The sequence below is a fragment of the Podarcis vaucheri genome (assembly GCF_965113315.1).
Source record: "Podarcis vaucheri genome assembly, chromosome: 1".
NCBI lineage: Eukaryota > Metazoa > Chordata > Lepidosauria > Squamata > Lacertidae > Podarcis > Podarcis vaucheri.
This window is the reverse complement of record NC_138759.1, coordinates 35929554-35956194: the sequence shown is the minus strand read 5'-3', so window position 1 is coordinate 35956194 and position 26641 is coordinate 35929554. Positions and strand designations below refer to the sequence as shown.

Genomic DNA, 26641 nt, shown 5'->3' with positions numbered 1-26641 from the left:
TTTTACCTTCGTCAACTATCCGTGGGCTGCTATGCTTATCTAATTGGTCTAATCTTTTAAAAAGCATCTTGTCATGGCTGGTTCCAGGATGGAGGGGTCACTCAGAGGAATGCCACCTAGCGAGCCCCCTTTTACGCACGTGAACCCAGTGGGTTTACTGGGCAGCAATACCACTTCTCTAATAAGCATTAAGCAGCCACCATATTGAGTTTTCCCACAGTACTCCCGAAGGCCACTACACAAGAGAAAAATTTGGAGTAGTTTTAATGGTGGGCATCAAGCTCAGGGAAATTATTTTAAAGGATGGACCAGTGCAGACATTAGCAGTAAGTCGTGTTGGAGTGTCAGGGCTCAGCAGCTGCCTGAAAAACCATGTGACAACACCAGGCCTGCATTTGCAGACAGCTAACTTTGTAGATTAAGTGTGCATTGAGAGCCAGTGTGGTGTAGTGGTTAAGAGCGGTAGTCTCGTAATCTGGTGAACCAAGTTCGCTTCCCTGCTCCTCCACATGCAGCTGCTGGGTGACCTTGGGCCAGTCACACTTCTCTGAAGTCTCTCAGCCCCACTCACCTCACAGAGTGTTTGTTGTGGGGGATGAAGGGAAAGGAGAATGTTAGCTGCTTTGAGACTCCTTAGGGTAGTGATAAAGCGGGATATCAAATCCCAACTCCTCCTCCTCCTCCTCCTCCTCCTCCTCCTCCTCCTCCTCCTCCTCCTCTTCTTCTTCTTCTTCTTCAGAAATCCATCCTTTCATTTCCCCTTATCCAGTTTTCTTTCAGTTTAATTGTTTATTGAGTTGCAGTTTTATTTTATTTTAATTTTCCCCTCAAAATGTGGCGTTGACTAACTATATGGTACCACCACCGTTTAATATTTGTAAAGTGCTTATATAATTCAGTTAGAAAGGAGAAAGGCGAGATATGCAATAAAAATGTATCCCTTCTGCCTGAATGCAACTAATTAATCCGAATGATCAGAAATTTAAGATCCATATGACTAGAAGGTGTGACAACACAACTTTCAATATTTTCTGCCAAATACGCACTACTCTGAGAAATAAAATAGAAAATCTTAACACCAGGATTTCCGACAGTAATGTTGGAAACAAAATAAGATGTATCTGGTTGTAATTCAACATTTAAAGTTGAGATTCGTTCACTGAGTTTTCAGGATAAATAAATTTCAGTCTATGTGCAGATAATTTGGATTTTTTTAAAAAACAAAAGAATTCTTACATAAGCAAAATGGTATCTTAATATGGCAGAGGCAAAAAAAAATGTGATTCTATAAATGAAGGCTATGCCTTTTAGTTTATTTTCATAATTAACCTCCATTTGATATGCCAGATTACACCCTATGAGTTAGGCTGCTCCTATAATGTCTATAGATATCTTATAGATTAGCACAGTGTAGTCTTACCCATGTCAGTTTTTTGCAACTAGGCCTTTGCTTTAAGTTCCTATGAAAATAGTGTTGCCAGTGTAGTTTTTCATCATCAATTGTAAAGGTTAAAGGGGGAGGGGAGGGAGAGAGAGAGAGCGCTGGACAACTCCCCCCCCCCAGCCTGTACTGAACAAAAGAGCTGATACACAGTAAACAAACATGCATTATGGGTTGCCTTCAGTCACTTTATAGTCATATGCATTCATAAATTTTGATACAGCTGTAAGAAGCCGACTTTGATGGGACAAAGCTCACAGAAGAGCTTTAGATCATAGGAGTAACCAGAGACGAAGTTTATGTTGACAATTTATCAGCAATTCTCTGTCAAAAAAAGAAATGTTTTTAGTGTTTACCTATTAGCAGTTGCATGCAGATTATGAAATTGTGTTTTGGGGAAGAAAGCCTGCCATCTGTCTTTTCTTCAGGGTGTTTTTCTTTTCTTTTTACACTTTATCAAGTTAAACTTACAAATATCTTGTTTTGCAAAGCAGAATAGAACATGTGGTGTCCATTACATGGACCAAGGACAAAGCAAAACAGACTCAGCAGCAATGTAAGTCACTTAAGTTAGGGATTTTAGAAGCACAGAGCAACTGATGCCTTGTGTGTGTACCATCCGTGAGAGTTATTCAGCTTTTCCATTCATTGCATTATCAGCTGGAAAGCTATTTCTCTCATTTCATTAGTGCTGGAAAACTAATTAATTCATTGCTCAAGAAGTGCTAAAAGGTTTCTTTAACAAGGACTATGTACGAAACAATGTGTTTTTGTTGCATGAGAAGCTGTCATGGAGAAAGGAGAAGATACATTTAATATCTCCTTTTTTTGTTCAGATATGCCAAGATTTTATCAATAATACTGGTTTTCTGCACCAGTACTCATCTGCAGGAAAACACACACTGTGTAGCTGCCTGGATGACACCTCTAAAAATATGAATGTTGATGATTCTGTTAAATTGGCAGAAACTGTGCACACTATCATGAGACAGGGATTTCTGAAAAGACAGTTGCCAGGCTCTTCCATGTATAACCTGTGCTTGTATGGCAAGGCATTTATTGTGCTATAAAACCCATCACTGATTTTGGCCAGTTCAGATTGATTCTGCAGGAGCTGTAAGTAATGAACCCTACGGACAGAGCCAAAGGGGAAAAACATGCCAATAAACTTTTGGCTGCATCAGTACAGGCTGTAGAGTTAATTTAACCACAGTTTCTTTTACCAGATCATGTAGCCATTGCCCTTCAAAACAGGAATATGTATCCAAAATAATGTAAAGTGCCAAAGCCCAGCCTTTTCTTAAATTTAGCTGTTGAAACAGGTGTTCAGGTGCTGTTTTTCCTTAACACCACAGAGAACTTACCAGACTTTCCCTTTGCACCAAACAACAGCAGCATGGCAATTCAATGACTTATGTATTGTGTTAGTTAACAGTCATTTTGAGCAGTTTCTCAAAACTTACCTTACCTTCTTTTTTCCTCTTAGAGGGCCTATGTCTTTCACAGTTAAAGAGAGCAGTTTCCCATTATCTGCCTCTCCACTGTACCTGTGAGATATCTTGTCATGCATATATCACAGAGAGCCTCTGTCAATATTCCCACTGGATCAGGCTACCGGGGGCTTCACACGTCATTTGTAGCCTGCAATTGTCAAAGCAATTTCATTGGTCTAGTAAAGGGGTGGTTTACCTTCCCCCTCTCCACTGGCGGGAGCAAAGTCTTACTCCACCCCATTTGATTTATGCTTGCTTGAGCAAGCAAATTTCTATTTCTTATAGCAAGGAGCAAGATAGATTGCAATGGCTCAGTTCAGATATTACACTATGGGCTGCCACTTTGTGAATATGAATCACCGTTATGTATTCCTTTCCACTACCTCCTCCCCTCACACACTGTGATTCCTTCATTCCCTTCCTGTTAGGTGCTATGTGCACACCGGGCAGCTTTGCATAAGCCATTACTTGTCTGGGAACTAGGAATGGAAAACATGATCAAACCATGGTTTCTGTTTCCAGGGGTTTGCACATACTTTGCTCGGTCTGACAAACAATGGTTTGGCAGAACATAGAACAAAGAGGGAGATAAAAAGAATCACAGTACATAACAGGATGATAGCGTGTGTGAACCTGAGGTTTGTTCACACAGCTGAAAGCCCTGATTGGACCATTTTTGAAATCTGGCTCATGTTCTAATTTCGTATTTTATGAATTACCAGTGACCAGGTGGTAGCCAGCATGATCTTACCTTTCAGTAATTTAGTAAATGTCTACTCAAATACAAAAAAAGCAAAAACACTCAACGTTGGTGGACTGACAATTGTTCTGAAACATCATCACTCTACTTTACTTATAATGTGATTAATTCGAGAACAAATTACTAGTAACCTCTTCTTGAGAAAAAGCATATTTTAGGTAGCATGTTAGTTAAAGAAAATTAATCTCTCTGTGCTAAATTTGCCAGCTTTGGAGTTAATTACCTTAGCACAACAATCCATTAATAAATGTTAAGGAAACAAGGGAAAGTTGGTCAAGTTTTTTAAAAATGCCTTGATTCCAACTGCAGATATACTAGAAGTCTATCATAATTTGTTATTGAAGATCCAAGAATGCAAATTTTGCACTGTTTTAACTTATGCCTATATGGTTATGTTATTATTTTATTTTAGTAGCCATTCTAATTCAGGACATCAGCATTCTGTTCCTAACAGTCCCTATGCTAGCAAATAAGTGTTATGTGTGTGCTGATGACATAGCCCTACTGTCATACCCTCCAACACGACATTGCCCCAAACTGGGACACCATCCTCTGGGTACGCACTCCTGCACGAGTCACATGACTTGCACAAAATTACGGACTCAGAAAAAGCACTTTTAGGGTGCCCAGAGCCCAAAGTCATGGACCCCAAAAATATGTGTTTTGGGGAACTATGTGAAATTGCAGACCCAAAAATAAATGCTATTCTCAGGGCAAGAGCTCAGCCCGAAATTGCATGAGAGCATGGCGCCCAAAATAGCGTCCTCTGGGAAAAGATGGGACATCCCATTTTTTCCAGGACAGTTGATGGGTATGTATGATGAACCCCAGTGAAGGGGATTCACATTGGCAGGCCTCATCCTCAACACTGGTCTGGCTGCATAGTCCCAACACATGCGAAGTGCATGTGAGTAGGCCCTGCATGCTTAATTCAGGATCCTGAGCATAGCTAGTTTTCCAGTTCTCTGTATATATGAAATGTATCTAGACTATCTGGACAGTACAGTGAGCATGTACTTTTCAGGTGTTACTTTCATGGTTAAGGTCAACACATGAAGTGAGAGACAGCAGAGATAGGTAGACTAGCTCCACCCCCTGTCACTGTTCTGATCACCTTCCAACTTCCATGACATGAAGCAGGGAGCTTCCTGGACCCTTGAAGCCTCCCCCTGTGTTTTAGAACCCTGAATTCTGAAATGCAAGGGAAACCCCCATGAGCACGGAAGTTGGATTGTGATCAGAACAGAGACAGAGCGAACATGCCCCAATACCCCATTGTCTCCCTCATATGTTTAATTTGGAATCTAATCCCTGAAGGAGGTTTATAGATCATCTAAACAGGGTTAATGCCATGCCCTCTGGTGTTTTACTCCTACATGGCAGCTAAGCTGGGCACAGGATTTTACAGTGTTCTGGGAGAAGCTGCTTCCCACAAAATTGAGGTGTGATTTTTGTTCCTTCCCCCGCCAAACAATGGAGACAAGTTCTCAATTTCAGCTAAGCCATGAAGTTGTAAAAATGCAGTGAAAAATATCACCAAAGGGATTATGTATTCCTACAGTCATCAGAAAATGGAGCTGTAGTATAGATCAAAACCTTGGCATTGCGACTTAGCGTGGGATTTGAAGATCTTGAGATGCAAGAATCAGTTGCTGACGCTGGGGAACATATCAACTCAAGGCATGCATTAAGGGGGAAATGAACTGTTTAGCTTACCTATATTATTCATACAATAATATTATACAATGAGCTGTCGAGGCTTCCTATAGAATCAACAAAAAGGAGAAATTACTCATGATTTAATCCTCAGCCCTGCTCACAATTTGGTACAAACTGCTTGGAACTCACATGGCTTTTATAGTCAGCATATATGCATGGAAAACTGCCCAGAAAATCTGTTACTTCTGTATTTAATTTCAAAAGGAAAAAAGTATTTAGAATTAAATGATGACGCATGTTACAGTTAGGAAATTTGAGTTCCTTTGGTGCAGAAGTACGCAGTGTTGTGCCCTCCTGATCCCATCATGCTTGTCCATTGGGAATGCTTGTTGGGAGTCCAGCAATATCAGGTTTGGAAGTTATTTAAAGCTTCTACAACAGAGGCTCTAGTAGGCAGTGACTGACCAGGAAAGTGAACGTGGAGTCATGAAAATGTTAGCCCAGTATGCAGCAGCTGCAAAAAAGGCGAATTCCATGTTTTAAGGGATCATTAGGAAAGGGATTGAGAAAAAATCTGGCAATATTTTGATGCCATTATACAAACTACAACCACACATTTGGAATACTTTGTTCAGGTTTGGGCACCACACTTCAAAAAGGAACTGGGAAAAGTTCATCAAAATCAGCCCAAATTACCATGGAGTTAGAACACCTATGTGAGGAAAAGTTACAACATTTGAGGGGTTTTTTGTTCAGAACAAAGTCAAATAAGGGAGATAGATGTGTGTAAAATTATGCTCAGTGTGAAGAAAATGGATAGATAAAAGCACCCCCCAAAAAATAAATACTAGAATTTGGAATCATCCAGTGACGCTGACAGGTGGGAGATTCTGAAGACACAGAAGGAAGTAAGGTAAAGGGACCCCTGGACCATTAGGTCCAGTTGTGACCGACTCTGGGGTTTTGACGTTCATCTCGCTTTATTGGCCGAGGGAGCCGGCATACAGCTTCCGGGTCATGTGGCCAGCATGACTAAGCCGCTCCTGGCGAACCAGAGCAGCGCACGGAAACGCCATTTACCTTCCTGCTGGAGCGGTACCTATTTATCTACTTGCACTTTGACGTGCTTTCGAACTGCTAGGTTGGCAGGAGCTGGGACCGAGGAACGGGAGCTCACCCCGTTGTGGGGAATCGAACCACTGACCTTCTGATCGGCAAGTCCTAGGGTTCTGTGGTTTAACCCACAGCGCCACCTACGTCCCTTGCACAGAAGGAAGTATTTTGTCCTTATTCATCATTATAAAATTGCATCTCAATGCAATTTGCTGGAGGATCACAAGCGGGGAGAGCGTTGTTGTGCTCAGGTCCTGCTTGCAGGTTTCCCACAGGCATTTGGTTGGCCACTGTGAGAACAGGATGGTAGACTAGTTGGGTGTGTGATCTGATAGACTCTTCTTATATTTTTAATGTCTGCAATGAATTAGAAAAGACACAACAAACGCATCAGCATGGCAAAACAGAAAAGGGGAGCTATTGTGGCAAGAGGATTTCCTTTTAAAAGTCTTACTTAAATGAAGGGACAAAAAAATGTACCAAATGTAAGCTTACAATTAAGGAATAAAAAAAAGCAATTTATGGAGGAGAATTTAATGTATAAAAGTTTTATCATTAAAGTTTATTTAAATCAGTAGCCATTGCATGAGATGGCAGGCTCTCTGATGGATTGGAAGCAGAGGCCAGTTTGACAGTTTACGTAAAGGAGGAGAGTAAACCGTGGAGTTTTCCAAAGATCTGTTTTAGGACTGAAGTCATGTCCATTATACTTAAATGTGAGATTGAACAGAAACATAAGACACTGGGAAAGATGGACATGGGAGTGGGAAGTAAGTTTAGGACAAACAAACAAAGTTTCATACAGGGATTCACTTAAATAATTTGTTGCTGATAAATTTGGCCATTAGTTTACAAGAATTATGCAGTTTCGTTGGGCTAGGTCTAGCAAATAGCTACTTTCTGTGAGAGCTAAAAATCACACCTCCATATTCACTCCAATATTCATGCTGACTACCTACAAACCAGTGGCGTAGCGTGGGGGGTGCAGGGGGGGGCCGGCCGCACCGGGTGCAACATCTGGGGGTTAGGGTTAGGGGGCGCAAATCCACGGGTTAGGGGGCGCAAATCTACGGGTTAGGGGGCGCAAATTACTTGCCCTGCCCCGGGTGCTGACAACCCACGCTACGCCACTGCTACAAACTATCTGGAACCTGGTGACAAATAATTGGAGATAACTACCATCATAATGCCTTTTGTTTGCAAGCTTCTCAGGGGCAGTTCTTGTGTTCTTAAAATGCAGAACCACAAGGAAGCCTTAAAACTCCTTTCATTTAAGTGGTCTTGATTCAAAAGTATGTTTAAGGATGAGATGTATTGTTCCTTATGCTTAGTGGACACACAAGAAAGTCCTATTTTTTAAAAAAATTAAAAAGCACTATTGTTTTTGTGTATTGCATAATTTCCATATTGTGCAGGAAATTCCACACTATTCATTAAATTTTTTTCCTGTTAAACTGTTGCCGCTAGTGTGTTGCTGCATTTATCATTGGAATTTAAGCAAACGCACTATAACAGCAAAATGAGTACATAGGACTGATTATTTCTTAATATTGAAATGTTTTATCTTCCTGTGGCACTGTGGAGTGTACAAAGTGTGCACACTTCTAATGACATTCCTTAATAGCATTTGTAAAGGTAAAGGTAAAGGTACCCCTGCCCGAGCGGGCCAGTCTTGACAGACTCTGGGGTTTGTGCGCCCATCTCACATCTATTGGCCGGGGGCCAGCGCTGTCCGGAGACACTTCCGGGTCACGTGGCCAGCGTGACAACGCTGCTCTGGCAAGCCAGAGCCGCACACGGAACGCCGTTTACCTTCCCGCTGGGAAGCGGTACCTATTTATCTACTTGCCCCCGGGGGTGCTTTCGAACTGCTAGGTGGGCAGGCGCTGGGACCGAGCAGCGGGAGCGCACCCCGCCGCGGGGATTCGAACCGCCGACCTTTCGATCGGCAAGCCCTAGGCGTTGAGGCTTTAGCCCACAGCGCCACCCGCGTCCCCAATAGCATTTGTACCTGCAATTAATTCTTTAATAAATTTCAGATAGCTCTCTGTGCTTTCAAGCCCAGTGAAGGATCTGTGAACACACGATGCCGTAGTGTTTTTGAAATTAGATGGCTATGCGCTTGAATCAGTGCAGGATTGATGTCTACTATATATCCCATGGAAGATTTCCAAGCAAGGATGAGATATCAGTATTAAAAATAATAAAGGATAACAAACCTTTATTCCTGGTGCCTCACATCTCTCCCTCCCTATCCTCCTGCTCTGTAAATAAAAGTATTAAAAGAGACTCTTGCTTTGTGCATAAGAGACTGCTTGGTAAACAGAAATTAGTACTCCATGGCAACATGGACTCCCCTTCAAGCTGGGCTCTCATAAAAAGGCAGCTCTAGCGAATCCAGAAGCCAACAGCAGAGAGTTTCAGCACAGCAGCTCAGTGTTCTGCTGGGGAGCGGAAAACAGTCATTAACCCACCTTTTAACCACTTTCTTCCATTAGAGTGTGTCGCTCATCCATTATTCCACCTCCAGCACCCTCTGCTTAACTACCCGTTATTTAATCAATTCATCGCTCTTTAATCAGTTTAGAAAAGAACAAGTGGAAATAGCCACCCACTTACTGTTGTTGGCGACGGTGCTTGGGGGTACTTTCCTGCTGCTGCTGCTGTTACAGGTGGCATGAACACACTCACAGAAGCTACAGGTTGGCACAGATGCGGCCAATTCCCTTTCCCTTAATTTGCCGCTGAAACGAGGATTGTCTCTCGCAACATCAAAGTAGGAATAAAGGAGGATGCCTCTAAGTGTATGCCGATTGCTTCCTTCTTACCTCTTATTAAAAGCAACCAGCACCAGCACATCCGGAATTATAAGTTAAGTCAGTGGACAAGCCGGAAGGCTTTGGGGCACCAAAGAGAGCAATTTCTCCCCACCAACTGGCAACCCCAACCACCAGCAGTCCAGGATCAACCCCGGGCATTGTAGGGCATTGTAGGAGCAGCCTTATACTGAAACAAACCATTGGCCCATCTGCCTTAGTACTGTCTGCACTGACTGGCAGCAGCTCTCCAGGGTTTCAGACAGGGAATCTTTCCTACTCCTACCAGGCGGTGCCAGGGATTGAACCGGGGACCTTCTGCATGCAAAACAGGTGCTCTGTTACTAAGGTGCAACATCATAGGAAGCTGCCTTATGCTGAGTTAGACCATTGGTCCATCTGGCTCATTACAGCTGATTGGAAGTGACTCCAAGTTTCCAGCAGGAGTCCTTCTCAGCCCTAACTGGAGATGCTGAGGGTTAAATATAGGATGTTTTGCATGCATAGCAGATACTTACCCCCTAAGCTATGGCCCCCCCGTGCAGACTTTATTGAAATGGATGTGAGCTGCACAAGAAAAAGCTCCCAATCATTTGGCTGAGGCTGGTGCAAGAGAATCTCCCAGCAGATTGTGCCCCATTCAGGGGATCTGTCTGCGACAACAGCCTTATGGTAAGACTTTCTGCACCCTTCCAACCTGAAAAGACAGAAGGACTTTCAGGTTGGGATTGGTGGCAGATGCACATTTCAGCAAGGGGAAAGGGGGAGGAAGAGCATTGAGGAAGGTAGTGGAAACTGGCTACATGAAGACAAGATAGGAAGAAAGGGGAAAAAGGAGAATAGCTGAGTTAAGGCTGGATTGGACCTTGCAGAGGAAGAAGAGAGAACTGAGCTGCATGGAAGAAGCCCACCGCTTCAGTCCCAAATGGCATCAAATTTTAAAATCACACAGATTTGGAGCTTTTGGAACCTTTGGCTCAATTTTCCATCTACTGGCTCAAGATTATATCCTGCTCTCCTCTTTCTGAAGACAGATGATTATAACAAAACCCCATTAACCTCAGATCGCTTCCGGTGGAGGGTTAGCTCACCATGGTACTGCTCAACATCTGCCATTGTGCTCAGTGGAAGGCCTTTCTATGCACTGTGTTCTCTATTGTTGTCAACCCGAGAGCATCCAGCGTCCCCAGGTTTCTTCTGAGGGCTCCTCCAGATGACCTATTTATGAAATCACCCTGATTTGCTGTCACAAAGTTTACGTGGGGGTTAGGTTTTATCCGGTCTTTTATTGAGCATTCATTCCAATTTGCTTACAGGGTGTTTGCACCTCTTTCTGTTCCTGTTTTTTTGCTCACTTTTCAGTGCATTTCCCTAACCACAAAAGGTCCCTTTCTTTTAAAAAGCGGGCAGGACGTTGCACTAAGGCAACAGAGCACTTCAGTTGTGGAAACCTAATTTCCTGGGATGCACTTGAATCGCTCCTGGAAAATATTGACAGCCTGGAGGCACCCTAAGCCTGAATGCAGCAGAGGTCCACTGCAATATATGCCCAAGGTTCTTTAGTCACTTGCCTATAGGAATGGGCAGGTGCATGCTTAACATTGTACAGATATCTGTCCTACTTTTTAATTTGTTTTCCCCTTGGGGGCTTTTATGCTGACCTTCTGGCAGTCCCCCAGTGAGAAGTTCATCCTTCTCATTCACTCCCAGATTCCCTTCAGTTCATCTCAGTTATGTGTCCTGTTTCTGCCTGTAGTTTTGGGGTAGTGGATATAGCTGTTCTCCTGTACAACCACTGGGAAATGACAGATGAGCTCTGGTGGACACAGTTCAGGACACTTCCTTCCTTCAGTATCAGAGCAATTCTGCAATGAGACTCACTGCCGGTGCATAAAAGCCATAGCGCTGGTTGAACCACTGGGTTGTGTTGACAGATTCGTAATGTACTGGAACAAACGTAAGAAATCTACATCTGTCTTTGCAGAAAACAGTGGCACATGTGACTTCAATTTCCCTTCCTTGTGTGCAGCAATGCATTAATAGCAGATATTTTTGTTTTATCTAGCTGTTGCTCACTGTGTTGAGAATCACCTAAGGTAATGGTGGGGCTGTGAAGGAGTACATCAAATAAAACCATAAAAAAGGTTTTATTTTTGCCTCCCATGATAGGGATGGAGATGATACTTCTGAAGAATACTTATTATTGGTTATCTTTCCATGAAGCAAGTCTGCATAGGCAAGCACACAGAAATTCTGATTTACTGATTTGCCTCCCCATCTCCTGCCCCTGCCATCATCTGTGAGCTTTCCTGGTCTGGAGTGTTTCCATGCCATCTTATTTCATTTAGAGTTTTTTTTTCCCCTTTAAAAAAAAATCTGTTCTGTCCTGAAGATGATTATGCCAGCTCCACAAAGGTTTGCATTGTAACTGATAAAGCAAGACCTTTCTGTAAAGTTTATTTTCACTTTAAAAGATCTGTCGGAAACCTGGCAGCAAAAGCTGCCGCTGTGAGCCCATGAATGTCAGAGTTGATGATTGCTTCATTAGAACCCTACAAACTTCAAGAGCCAAAGGCTTTCATGTTTCCTTACATGGTATTAGGGAAAATAAGCTCAAGGCATTATTTCTTTAAATGGGATTTCAAACATTCCCTCCGGAAAATAAAGTATAACTTGTTTGAATACCAGGGAGCTTGTAGGGGAAATCTGTTTGGTCAGAGTTGTGAAAGTTGGCCTTTCTCTTGGATTTTCAGTTTGGGGCAAAAAGAAAGAAAGAAAGAAAATTTGCATAGCACACGTTACAAATTAGGTTGAAATTTGGTGAGAAACTGTCCACAGCTTATTTAAATATTTATGGTCTCCACTTTCATAGAATGTGTCAAGGCGGCTTAGAACATACAAAATATAATAAAAACCAGTTGATAAATATCCACGAAGCATAATTAAAAGCACCGAGAAAACAGTAGTAGATACTGGCTGGTTAAAAAGAGAAAATCATATTGTGGGTGCCTGTCTAAACAGTACAGTTTTCAGGAGGTGTCTGAAAGAAGGCAAGGATGGTTCCTGCAGAATCTCTACAGCTAGGGGTTCCACAAGCCAGGGCCTGCTACACTCAAGGCCTGGTCCCTACTGCAGGCCAGCCAAACCTCAGGGGCGTGGGGAACCACCAGAAGTGCCCCATCAGCGGTTTATCAGCTATCAAAGTGGAGTATAAGCAATCAGATGGTCCTTGAAATGCATGCAGCAGCATGTCAGGGACTGACTGGATGGCAAGGAGTGGTGGGAGATTCCAGCCAGAGAACCCCGTAGGGAAGCCCCAGAGGAGGAAGGCTCAGAGCCAGGGGAGTGGCAGTGAGATGCTGAAGAGGCAACAGGCTTGAGAGAGAGAGAAGAGCCAGAGGCAGGAAGCAATTCAGACTCTGGACATGATGTGAGGAAGGAGGGGCCAGAGGCAGCAGAAGCATCCAGTATACCTGAAGGAGTGTCTCCACCCCTATCATTCAACCCAAACACTGAGGTCCAGCGCCAAGGGCCTTCTGGCGGTTCCCTCACTGCGAGAAGCAAAGTTACAGGGAACCAGGCAGAGGGCCTTCTTGGTAGTGGTGCCCGCCCTGTGGAACGCCCTCCCATCAGATGTCAAAGAAATAAACAACTATCTGACATTTAGAAGACATCTTAAGGCAGCCCTGTTTAGGGAAGTTTTAAATGACTGATGTTTTAATGTATTTTTAATGTTTTGTGGGTATAAATGGGTGGGGTATAAATTATTATTATTATTAGAGCTTGCCTTTCCTACTGTACTAAGCTCACCTCCCCACCCCCCTTGTTTCCAAGGTCATGTAGCCCAGTATTGTCTGCTGCAAGTATGGCGAACTTTTGACCTTCCATATGTTGTTGGACTACAACTCCCATCATCCTTGACCACTGGCCATGGTGGGCGGGGCGGGTAGGAGTTGGAGTCCAGCAGCAACAGGAAGGGGACAGGTTTCCCATCCCAGGTCTACAGGCAGCGGCTCTTCAGAGTCTTTTCCATCTGGTCTTTTAAACTGATCCCTTTAACTGGGGATTCTAGGGGTTGAAGCTGAGATCTTCTGCATACAAAGCAAGTGATCTGTGACTGAGCAGGGTAACTTCCTGCTGCTTTGTACCCGGTCTTGCTACAGCTTCAGCGAAAGAAAAACTCTGGGGCTGTTTGATTAATATTCAGTTAAAGTAACATTTTAAAAATAACTTCTATGCTAGTCGCTCTTAATATGAATCATCTAAGCCACAACAAGAATGCCAAAGAAATCGAAGGTTCTTAATCTTTTTTACAGGCACAGGTTTCAGACCATCCCTAAGATGACACCTTAATAACCTGACATTAGACATATCAGTTCATACTTGAAAAGCAGAGAAATGCAGCAAACAGATATCCAAGTGTAAATCAGTTCATCTTGAATCCTTCCGCAAATGGTCTGCTCTGGAGGTCATATCAAAGAGATCCTTCTTCCAGCTTAAATCGGTCTATTCTAAATTGATCTCAGCCCAGTCTCATTTAATGCATTAATGTCTAGTTTTTTAAGAATATGATACACAGTGTAGAGAAATCCTACATACTCCAGTCAGACTAGTTCAGAGGACTGCAGCCATAGTCGCCATCATATTTGTTGTATTTCATATCAAAAGAGCTCTTGAGAAATTCTCTTGAAATGAACATTCTAATTTCTTATTATACAACTGCTCTGTATTCACTCTGAAAACAGCTGCATAGTATTCTAAACCATGAGTTGTAAACATTGATCTTTTTGTTATGTAGGCTTATATTAAATTGATACCTTTTTTCTTATTTGTTCCTACAATTGGGTTCCTGGTGTCAGTTTGTATTTGGCTGCTTGAGCGTATTTTAAAGTGTTGCTCCGTCTTGTGATGTTCTTGCCAAGAGCTTTCTTCAAGCAACCTACACTATAAGAGTTCTTGCACCAACTACATTTTTTTTAAAAAACACAACCCTAAAAACCAATTTTTCATGCCTTTTTCAGGTTCAGGTTGCACAGTGTTCACTTTAATTTTATTATATTTCTTAACCCTTCTTAAAGAACTGGTGGTCTGGAAATGCTCATTTGCTTTGGAACCTGAAAAAAAGATAAATTTATTGCTAACAGATTTGTTATTCAGATTGTCAAATGGAAAAGGTGTTCTATGGTATTTTAAAATAAAAAATGGCATGTGAGATTACCAACAAACACTGAAAGGAGAGTTTTAAGAGATCTGATTTGATTTGCTGCTGTGATGGTGAAGAAGAATTATTACTCTGGTCTCAGATATAGTGAGTGATATAATAAACAAAATGGTGTGAGTTATGATTCCATGGCAATACCTATCCTATTAGGTTGTCATAAATCCAGGTTTTGCTATGTGTGTTCAATTTCTGTAACACAAATTCTGTATCATTGTTTATTTTCAGAAAGTGAGGTTGTTTTGTTTTGTTTGTTGTAAATTTGATTAATAGGAAATAGGAAAGAAAGCACACATTTCAAAATGGATTAATTGTATAGCTAGTAGACGCCATTCTTCAAAGGTAAATTGAGAGCTGGTACTTATAAAAGGAGAATTAAAGCTTGAACCTGCAACCCAATCTTCAATATACTGGCCTGTCCCATGATTAGGTTCATTCAGTTGAAAAATGATCGTCTGTACAGATAAACAATCCTGCTGCAACATCACACTATAAATTCAGGATCCTGTGTGGTGTACTGAATATTGTACAGAATATGAAATGGGCACCTCCTTCTCCACCATAAAAGAAAAGAAAAAAGCATTCAGCCAGGCTTGGGCAAGTCATGTAGCCTAAGCATCTCTCATAAGCTAGGCCACCTTACAGGGTAATTGTGAAGATGACATAGGATAGCCACATGCATGGTTCCAGGAACTCTGTAGACATAGGTTGTAATACATGTGGGATAAATACTACAATTAAGTGTGATAAATGCTGCTGCTGCTGCTGCTGCTGCTGCTGCTGCTGCTGCTGCTACTAATCAAAGAACACTACCCTATAGGCATATAAGCTGATTATTAGTGTTTGCAAAACCCCATGCACAGTGCCTCACACCCTGGCAATCAGCTGATCATTTGTGCTTTGAAAGCTGTGCCATTACCCATGTGGGCAAAATCAGGTCCCCTGATGTCACTGTGGGTGGCCTCACCGGCCTGTCCAGCTTGGCCCACAGATGGTGGGGAAAATCAGGAGCAGGCCTGCTGGCTGGATCCAGTTCCCCATTCCTGGTGTATGGGGAATATATAAAACAACTTGATTTGTAAATAATTCCACTTGGAACCATGAAGACACCGCGTCTGCCAAGATACGAAGGAAGCAGTCTTTTAGATAGTTGCTTGTATTAGAATTCTTCAAGTTTCGACCCTTCTAGAAGCCTCTGGATATTGTATCTAGGGGGAATGCTGTTAAATTCATGTTCACTGAGAAAAATTATCTATTGCTCTGGTATCTGCATGTATAAGGGAAGTCTAGGGCCTCAGGACAGACAATTTCAAAGTAAATGAACTGCAGGCAGAGAAGAGCAATGTGGACCAGGATGTGTACATAGGGTAGTGATGCTTGGTGTACAAATAGGAGGATTCTGAGTACCCAAGTGTCCCTATTTTCCTCTGTGAGATGTTGGGGAGTATGAGCTACTTGTCACCAACAGATTAAGACAGAGCATATGGCAGGGGAAAAGATATATATTTGTCCAAGAAATGGTGCTTGCTAGGATCCCCACATACATCATAAACTGTGTTTACATCCACATTCAACATCTTTCTCATTCAGTTTCTCATCAGACAAAATAAAATAAACTACAGTTTCCTCAATATGTTAGCACCAGGTGAAGATAATTGAAATTTCTTTCTAACCAGCACAAAATGTGTAATATACATTTTAGTTCTGCGTGACATTATGCAGATGTTCCGTCATCTGTATAGTTATACCATACATCTGCATGCATATATATATAGATTTGATTTAGCACTCTAATCAATAAAATAAAACCTCCTGGATATGTTCAGCATTGCCTTTCAATCTTCAGAGTCTGAAGCGGTGAAGTTGCCAGATCAGAACATTTATGTATCTAGCCCAGTATTGCAGCTCTGACAGATAGCCGCTGTCCAGGGATCCAGACAGAGCTAGTTCCTGTCACATCCTGACATCCCTTTAACTGGAGATTCCAGGGATTGAGCTTGGACCCTTCTGCATGAGCTATGGGCACATGGGAAGCTGCCTTATATTGAGTCAGTTCATTGGTCCATCTTGCTCAGTATTGTCTACACTGATTGGTAGCAACTCTCCAGGTTTTCAGGTTACGGTCTCTCAATATTACTGGAGATGCCAGGAATTGAATCTGGGACCTTCTCTGCCATTGAACCAAAGCTTTTCCCCAAGCTATGGTCCTTCTCATAAAGTTAGTGCCCCCCCCCCCCCGTTTCCCCTCCAAAAGGGCAGGCTACTTACTGGGGAAAATTTGCCAGCAACTGCACAATAAACAGTGCACTCCGTCTTTGGTAGGCTACCAGGGAAGGCACAGTGTTGATTGACTGAAGAACCAATCTGGGAAATAGGCCATGGATCTTGCATTGTGGAATCAACAGAACGGGTTGCAGACTGTGCAGTGTGGTTATGTTTCCATTGCCTCTTTATATCTTAGGACAATCAGGTAACATGCAGTTCAAGTTTGCCATTCCTCTTTGAAGTTTCTGATCCGATACTGTGCAGCAAAATCTAATTAAGACACCACTGAAAAAGACCAGGCAGGGTGGAAGACAGATGATATGGATATAACTGTGATGGAAACAAATTTAAGAGACTGGAATAAGATCTAGTTTATTTAGTATGAAAGAACTGACATTAGAGTCAAAGACCATCTCAAGTGTAAGCAGCTCCAGCTGAATGTGGATCTGAGTGGTCCTCAAATCAGAACCTACAAAGAAAGCACTACATTATTTGGATTCTGCTTTAAACTGTTTCCACTTGTAGTGAAATTTAATGGAATTGGCTTGGCAATGTGTGTATTACATCAGGTTTGGGGTGCAATTCTGAGGAAGCTAAAGCTAAACTAGACATGCTTTGGAGACTGACAGTCAACCTTCCTAATGTCCTTCCCTGTGGTTAAAAGCAGCCAGGGAGGAGGGGACATATTGCCCCCAGATGGGGCACTAAGTAGGGAGGGCTTAACCATGTCTAGCTTTGGAAATCCCCCTCAATCTGCTATTAGCTGGAGAGAGTCAGAAAAGACAAGAACAATTTGTGGCAGCTTTTACTAAAAAGGAAAAAGATATTGGGAGATGCAGTAATGGATCTCCCATGTCACATCCAGTTTTGCCCGATGATACAATGACTCCAACAGAACTCAACAGAATCAAAGGACTCATTGGTGTAATTTAGTTCCACCGAGGCCCTTGGGGTTGAGACATGCTGGATTACGCACTAGATTTCTTTCTTGTGGAATCTGCTAGAGGAGGGCTTTCGACACTGAATAAATAAGCACTTGTTCAAAATCAAATCTGTTTGATATTAAGCAATACGTTACAAAACACTGTTTCGAGCATATATGCAGAAGATAAGTAGGCTTTAAATATGGCATATCTTAGTGTTTTGCCCTTGGTGTTAACGCCAACTTCAAACACATAGTAACTCTTCATATAACAATAGTTTGCATCTTGTGTTTACTACAAGATTATTTATCATGTTATTTCTAGTTAACTATTAAAAAGCAGTATATTTCCAAGCATTTGCAGATTTGTATTTCCCCCCAAGAAAGCTGAATTATGATCAAATAAGACAGATAATGATAAATAAGCATATAAGTAAGCCTAGCTTGAAGGAGCAAAGTATACTATTAATGTCCCTCCTGTGAAGTTAAATCCTATTTCTTTTAGCTATTTCTTCATTAGTTAATGAGGTCTCACCAAAATGGGTTTTAAAAATGGTATTCTTGCATCCTTGCCTCTAGAAATATCTTAAAATATTCACACAGAACTTCGTCTTCTGAAGGTACACTATATATGAATTTAGGCAATAATTACCTCAGTTGCGGGGTGTCATAAACCCACAACATCCAGATAGTCATCAGTACATATATAGCTCACAATTTTCAGGCAGTTTTTAAAATGGAGAATTGTAGAAAAATAGTAGTTTATATCTGGTCCTCATTGCTTGAATTATTTTTGACACTCTGTGTAGTTGATCGCTTAAGAACTTGCTAATGGAAAATGGAGCTTTCCAGCTCCTAGTCAACATTAATAACCTGCACAGATTAGTAGTAACTAACTTCTCTTGGCTCTTGCTGTGCCTTGGTAAAAATTATCAGTGGAGGAAGTGTCCATCTTCTGAAAAATCCCTATTGTAGTTGTCACTGACAGCTTCCGTGTTATCATCTCATCATAAAGGTCCTTGATTGGATGAACCACAAAGATTAAACTCTTCCTCAGAGAGGGAGGGGAGAGAGAAACACAGTCTCTCCAGTTAAATGCAAAGGTGTTCTCTGAGAATGAAAGAGGTATTTTAAATACAGATGATTCCTTACAATTTAACAAGGTAAAATGGCTAGTTTCTAATGCCTATGCAAACAGGACACAGCTTAAGTCCTTCCATACATTCAAGGGGAAGCTGAATTAGAAAGGATGTGGCTATTTTCCTCTCTCACTTCAAAACAGTGTAGATTTTGAGAGTCGTAAATCATAGACAAAAAGGGTTTCCAGCTAAAAAATGCTGACACCTGGGCTGGGGCAGGGAGCAGAACCCAGTGGAAACTAGCAAGTCAGGGCATGGGAGTCCAACAGTTTAAATAAAGGCCATTGGGTAGGGCTTGTGTCAGTTGTGTCATGTTTTTGTTCACCTAAGGCAGGTGTGGATGCGGCTCTTCAGATGTGGTTGAACTACAGCTCCCATCACCCCTAGCCATTGGCCATGCTTGCAATGGAGCTGACTTATAAAAAAACAGAAATTCTAAATCAATTGCATCAAACAACAAATTCCCTCCATTAAACAAAGAGAATGAAACGGCAATGAATGACTCTTATTCATGTACCAGATATTTCTATTTCTTGCACAGTACCTGGGTTGCCCCAGCAAGGTGTTGGCTGTCGAACAGGCTGATCTGTTGCTGACTCGTGTATCCTGTATCAGAAATGCACAACGATATTTAAGAATGCAAAGCAGCGTCTCTGTGATATATATTGCTGGCAATTTATTTCATTATTGGTCTGTAAATTTTTCCGAATTGCGGCTATACATGTTTTATAATTTAATCCCCAAATGTTTTAAAATCAGTGTTCCATTTCTTCCATCATCACTTTAAGCACCGATCTTTTTCTTACTTTCCTTCATGTTCCGGTTTGCGCTCGCTCTCTCTCTCTCTCTCTCTCTCTCTCTCTTGCAAACAAATAAATAAATAAGCGGACAGATAAAAAGATCAATAACCCAAGGCAGCTTGCATATTAGATATGATAAATGTGAAGCATTTGGATATTATGTTCTTCTTCTTCTCTTCTTTCCTAGCATGAGGACATTCAGGACATGTTGACAGCCAATATTAATAAGCTTAAGACTAATACTGGCGGTGGCTAAATACAATTCTGGCAGAGTTAAGTGCTCTTTACAATAATAGCGCTGTCCTTTAAAAGGATTGCTTTCACATTTGTATCATGCATTTACTGAGATTTCCTTTTGCTGTTTGTTGTTTTGCAGGTGATTCATATAACAGGAAGGTTGCGCCTGAGAGTGTCGCTGTCCCATGGGCGGACAGTCCCTAGCCAAATCATGGGGCTTGTAGTTGTTGCTCATGCTTTGCCCCCTCCTACGATCAATGAAGTCAGAATCGACTGCCACATGTTTGTTACTCGAGTAAACATGGACCTCAATATCATTTACTGTGAAAATAGGTACAGCATTTTGGCTTTTGGTTTTGTTTTGTTTTGTTTTTCCAGTGTTGCGCATCTAAACATCCCTGTTCTTCTACCACAATACACATTCTGGAGGAGGGTACTGATTTCCTGTGAGGATAATGATGCCAGCTGTACAGCTATGTAGAAAAAAAAAACCCCACCAAGTATCTTCTTTCAATCAGACGAGGGAGAACCTCATTTTGAGATTTGGAAAACTGAGTGGGAGATTGATTGACTGATGGTTACCTAGAGAGTTAACGGAGGGAGGGATGCCAGAATTTAAATGTTGCTTTTCTGACTGCAAACTACTGTGGTAACCTCTGGATCAGCAGTTCGCACAGTGGAATACTGGGGCCCTTGGGAGTACATCAGTGAGTGCCTGAGTAAAATCATAACAGAATCTACCCTTTCCCACCCCATCTGCAGCAGCTATTCACACAACACACAGGCAGATAGGCATATTTTCCCAAGGGCAGGCAGTCATTCAAGTTTTTCTTAATTTTCTCTCAAGCCATATCCTATATTGGATCATTCTCAGATGGTTTTTCTCATCAATGAGGTAGTACACCATTTGTAAAGTTTGCAGCTGTACATCCTTTCTGGTTTTTTTCGCAAGTACCGTTCATTCAAGACACTTTGGTACTGGCGATACAATGCTGAACTATGGTTCAGTATAAACTGTTTAAGTTGTCTTTAATCCGTTACAAAACATCAACCAGGTATCTCTCTTTGCAATGGGGCTTTACTTTAAAACACTGAAGTGCATGAGATATCACTTTTAGTCAGAACAGCTGCACCTTCTGTTGCTTGGCTGGACTTTCAAGAAATACGCCCAGTAGGTCAGCAGAGGCACCTGTGCATGATCGTGTCATGGAAAAAAGTAATATTACAGTTGAACAGTGGGGATGTTTGCAAAGAAGCCATGGGAAAGGTGATAGTTAAGTTGGTGGTACAGGAATAGCAAGCATACATGAATTGTAGAAACGAGAAGGTAAAAACATGTTTTTCCCTGGTTTGGGCAATAGATTAGGGCTGGCTTATATGTCAAGCTACCAGGCTTATTTCTCTCCTACCACTGTGTGAGATACATGGGTCTTTTCCATAGTGAAATCCACGAGTTCTGGAGCTGATAAACAGTTTAGAAATCTCAACATGGGTGATGTATGCATCACCTTTCCCTACTTCTTTGTAAGTAGAGGTACACATGTAAAGATATTTGGAGCACAGAGAGATAAGCCCTGTTCTCATCCGTCAACACTGAATGCTTGCGAATGGCAGTGGGTGGCAAAAGCAGGATCACAGCAGCATAGTCCCTGATCTACATGCATTCAATGGGCTGCTGTAACTTTGTATACAAAGTCTATAGGTTTGTCCACAAAATAGGGGATCCCTGATTTTTATGGGGTTCCTGAGGATATGTACAATTTGTATGTGTCTGTAGCTGTGGTCATGGCAAAGCCTGCAGCAGGATTCTGTTCCCTCCTCATGCAAAACATGGTCAATGAAGTTAGGTGGTGGTATGAACACAGCTGTATTCTTTCAGTCCTACAACTAATCAGAGTTTCATGTTGACTTGAAAGACCTAGTACAGAAATTCGCACATGAATTATATGCACATGCTACTGCACCTATCACACACCAGAAGGAAAAAAAGAATCTTGGAGATTACAATATACTGTGCTCAAGCCAGATGACGTGTCAGTAGTATGCGTTGTGTAGAATGAAATTGCATGGCCAGATGCTCTGTATGTAATGAATAGCTGACAGTGTTTCGTATCAGATTTTGTTCATGTTGGTACAGTGATATGTTAACGTGCCCTAGAGTACAGAATTAATATTTCCCAAATATTAATAACAATGCAATAATATAATGGTTTGTGCCTTTCATTTCCCCACTAGCAAAAAGCCAATCAGTTTGGCAGGTGTGTTGGAGAGAAGTCCCATGCATTACAGCTTCCCTTGCAGGAATACTTCCCTCCTGTGGTCTCAATGGAGGCCATGTCCCAGTATCAGGGTTGGGAATATTTTTGTCCCCAACATGATGCTGCCTCTAAATTCAGCATACTTACTTTTCTCTCATACAATTGGATGACTATTAGTCCCTAGGCGAGGAAATAGATGCATGTATATTAGAAGCACAGGAAGCACCTAGCCTTAGCTAATGACCTCAGGTTCTGAGGAGAGCAGACTTGAACCCTAACAGTATCTAGTGATGACAGCCATTTATTTTGTCCCATGGAACACAATGGTACCAATGACATAGAAAGCTACCATATACCAGCTCAGGTTATTTTTCCCTCTAGTAGCCCAGTATTGTTGCTTTGACTGGCAACGAGTCTCGGTCACAGACTCCAAGGTCTCGGTCACAGGCTTCCATCACCTGTTAACCTGATTTAACTAGGGACTAGCAACATGAAAACACGTGCTCTAACACTGAGTACACAGTGGCCCTGCCCCTTCATCTACAAACGTCTGTCCTGGCTTCCATTTCTTTGTCATGCTGGAATGATTTCCTTAATTTTTGGAGTATCTGCTCTTAAGTTTCTTATTTTGGTGACTTTCATTTACAAGAGCACCACATGAATGCTGAGCACTGAAACTTGGCAGTTTTCAAGAAAGCAATTTGCTTCTTGTAACTGGCTCGCCCACATTTGCTCCTGCTCTTGGGCTTCCCATAGGCATCAGGTTGGCCACTGTGAAACAAAGATGCTGAAATAGAGGGGACGTTGGCCTGATCCAGCCGGGCTCTTCTCATATTCTTTTGAAGAGGAATGTCCTACCTCCTGTCCCAGCCATACTAAACCTGCAGTCTGTCATGAATGAGATTTGGGGGGGGGGGCTGTCCAGCTTCTCCTGGTCCACATCAATTTTATGAGACTTATATTCTACCCCTTCCCATCCTGCAAAACCTGACAATTGACTGGAGACAATTTGGTCTCCATCAATCTACACTAAAGTGTGTGTTATCCCCTCTGGTGGGGGAGAATAGAGGAAGCAGAGTATCGTGGTTTCTCCTGCCTCCAGATGATGTAGGCAGCAGTCGTGTGTACACACACACACACACACACACACACACACACACCACCTTTCACTTTAGTAAGTGATTTCTGCCAGATAGTGAGAACCTGCCAGGTAGTTCCCTAATTCACTGCAATATTTTTATCACACCTAGTTCTTACTGTCTCTCAGAGTGACTATAGGGAGTAACACTCTACTGGTTATCTCTGCACTCTAAATGTGTGAACCCTGTTTGTACTTTGATAGCTCTATCTCTAAACTAGTCTTAAACCTCTGCCATAGGGGAGCAGCCCTGCAAAATGTACCCTTGGGATCTTCATGGCTAAATGTTTCTAAAAGAGGCATTTGTGGGTGGCAGAATTTAAAGCATAAAAATGAATTATGTCTTCTAAATGAGGGTGTGTGTGTGTGTGTGTGTGTGTGTGTGTGTAGAACCTATTTCAAATGTTTGTGCAGACGAGGCTGATTCACCCAACATGATTTTCAATTTTGAGGATTTCCCCCCCCCTCCCTTCCACTGAAGCCTGAGGACATTGACATCTGGACAATCAATGACAGAGACATACACATACAGAGAGAGGCTGAGCAGAGCATAGAGCAGAAAGAGGTACTGAAAGGATTTAAAAGTTTCTGTGTGGAGTAAACCACAAAGTCCCAGTTGAAAGAGCCAGGAGTGAAAGCGTTGCTCCCAGCTGAATAAGACTAGAAAAGAGAACACCCCCAGGCATCTGTATGTCTCAGCATTTAAATTATATCGCTTGAAATGTCAGTTTTGGACTTTGTGCCAGGAAACAGTTGAAGAGCCTTCCCCCCCCCCCATGAATATACCCAATAGAAGACCAATCTGTTGAAATGAAAGGTATCTCTAATCATTTAGCATAAGCATAGCATGTTCTCATTTTATTATGTAACCTTGAAATATCTTGCTCTTTTAATGAGGTGCTTTGTATTTTAAGGAATTATATTATCTTAGTGGCTGTTGTATGACATGAGTGGACCCAACAAAGATTTGCTTTGCATTTAATTTAACTGGTGGTATCTGCAGCTTTCCTTTAAAAGAGACAAATGGAAAATATCACGATCTTAGTTTGTGCCTCATCTGTGCATAGAAAGCAGCAATGTCATGAGTGTCCTGCAGTGATGAAAAACATTTCTTCAGATGCCCATTTTGTAGGAACCAATCTTAGAATTTCCTGTGTCTGCAGATAAGAGCATGGGCTAGGGACATAGCAATGTCTGTGCCAGCACAGCAGGGTAATGTGCAACTGGAATTTCAAGAATGTCTTGGCAAGCAGATACACATGTGCTGTTTTTGGGGTGTGGATATAACATGATGCATTGTTCTTATATTATTATTGACCTACTTATTGCTCAACTTATAGGCTTTATTTTCTTCCTTCATAGGATTAGTGATTACATGGATCTGACCCCTGTAGATATCGTAGGGAAGAGATGTTACCACTTCATTCATGCTGAAGATGTGGAAGGGATCAGGCACAGTCACTTAGACTGTAAGTACTTCAAGGCATGTCAAAATGAACTGGCCTTACAACTGCTCTTGAACTATTCCTTGCATATTGTACATTTCTTTGTGGTTTACCTTGGGAATGGTTCTATTGTAAAATGCTCCCCTCCCCTCAATCATTTATGATTGCCAATGAGGGTTTGCAGTGAAACCCTATGTGTCTATTCAGAAGTAAACCCCATTGAATTTGACAGAACTTACCCCCACCTGAATAAGCGTAGGATTGCAATCTCGGTCAGTATAAATCTTTTAATTGGTTGACAGCTCTAGTCCTTAGTTATCGTAGCTAACAGTTGATAGACCTGTTCCCCGTAAATTTATATATTCTGTCTAAAAAACCATTTATACTAGTGACCATCACAACATCCTATGGCCCAAAATGGGCTGCGGGAAAGGAATAATAGTTTTAAAAGGCAGATGGTGCCATGAGGTCTGGAGACTGCTGAGAACAGTGATTTATGAGTGTTAATAAGTGTGGACAAGGCCTAGAAAGTGTTCCCCAAAGCACGCAGGGATCATTCTTTTCTGGTAAAACTTTTCTGGGGTGGCAGGACATGGGGTGGCAGGCTCCTGTGGCGACTGGCTTTACATTGCTTTCCAGTCGTGTAAGATGGACAGGTCCTTTATTTGAGAACGCTTGTGAGATAAGCTGACTAGTGATACGGTCCTTCATACCTCAGCTGCTGTGCTACTAACGAGTTTGCTATTGCTTTATGTATCATTTTATGGGCACTGTGCATAGTGTTGCATGCATAGTTGTCAGAGACTCAGTTGAAATGTGATGCTGAGCACATAGGACATTGTGCTGGTACATTTTTATACAACCAGCATCAGAAGTATTTGGGCCTGTGGTGGGATGCATTTGCATTCCACCCTCATCTTTGATAAGGAAGAGTGGGGGAAATGCTGTGCTTTTCCACTGGCAGAGCCCCCTGGCTGCAATTATTTAACATAGCTGGAATTAATGCTGAGGAACTACTCTGGAGTAAACTATTTAAAATTGGGGGCCTCTTTACCAACTCCATGCTAAATTCCTGTCAAATAAATCCCCTTGTAGCCTTGTGTTTTTTAAAAAATAAATAAATGTATTAGTATTCTGCATTCAGATAACCGTAAGAGGGACAAAGCTAATGAATATACATCCCATTGCTTTAATATATGAAAAAGGCACTTTAAGAGGCACTGTTCTAGCACAACAGTGTTGCCCTGTTCTGATTTAGCAAGTCCATTTGCAACTGGGGCGGAGGGAAGAATGAATGGGTGTCACACAATGTAGAAGCATATGTCTCCTCAATTAATTGAAAAAATTAATGATGTTCACTGAACAGTAACATCAAGTACTTTCTGGCTGGGAACCCAGACAGGATGTAGAGGAGTCAAGACCTCCAGAGGATGTCATGAATATACTTCTGTACGAATATAGGACAATATACCAGGATTTTAAAAATGGATATATTGCTTGTAGGAACATTGTCACTAGCATTGCATGGCCACAGATATAATATGTTCTTTTCCATTTTGGAATCTTAATTGAGGTCTAAATTCATAAACCTGACTCTGACAAAAAGATACTTGTCACCCTTAGCTATTGCTTGGAGAACATCCTCCTATTTCTTCAGGACTTGATTTACAGCTATAAGAAACACAATTCTTTAGGAACAGCGAGCAAGGGCAGTTCATTTCCCATAAAGCAAAGGTCTCTGATGAATATGTTTGGTAGCATTCTCTCTGATATACTCCTATTCGGTTTTCAGTAACTGAAATAATCCAGATTTCCTTTTTTAAAAAAAGGCTGCTTCACTACCATTTTATTCACTGCTTCCTTTTTGCCAAGCAATCTTGCCCTTCAATTCAGAGAGAAGAGTTTTCTCCAAAACCAGTTACACATACGTACATGGC

At 41.8% G+C, this 26641-nt stretch overlaps 1 protein-coding gene and 2 long non-coding RNA genes across 14 annotated transcripts in view; 2 read left to right on the top strand and 1 right to left on the bottom strand.

Moving 5' to 3' along the window:
- NPAS3 (neuronal PAS domain protein 3) overlaps positions 1–26641 on the top strand; it is a 652478-nt gene that overhangs the window by 606186 nt on the left and 19651 nt on the right. For all 12 annotated transcript variants that reach the window (XM_082213453.1, XM_082213452.1, XM_082213448.1 and 9 more), the window contains 2 exons: positions 20003–20196; positions 24622–24728. In XM_082213453.1, the coding sequence (XP_082069579.1) occupies positions 20003–20196; positions 24622–24728 (301 nt within the window). The remainder of the gene's footprint in view (positions 1–20002; positions 20197–24621; positions 24729–26641) is intronic.
- LOC309527323 lies at positions 1616–2981 on the bottom strand. Its single transcript, XR_014217188.1, has 2 exons — positions 2905–2981; positions 1616–1763 (listed from the first exon to the last, which is right to left on the bottom strand). It is a non-coding gene; the product is annotated as an uncharacterized lncRNA (long non-coding RNA).
- LOC309527361 lies at positions 5045–8755 on the top strand. The gene is made up of 2 exons (XR_014217200.1): positions 5045–5136; positions 8506–8755. It is a non-coding gene; the product is annotated as an uncharacterized lncRNA (long non-coding RNA).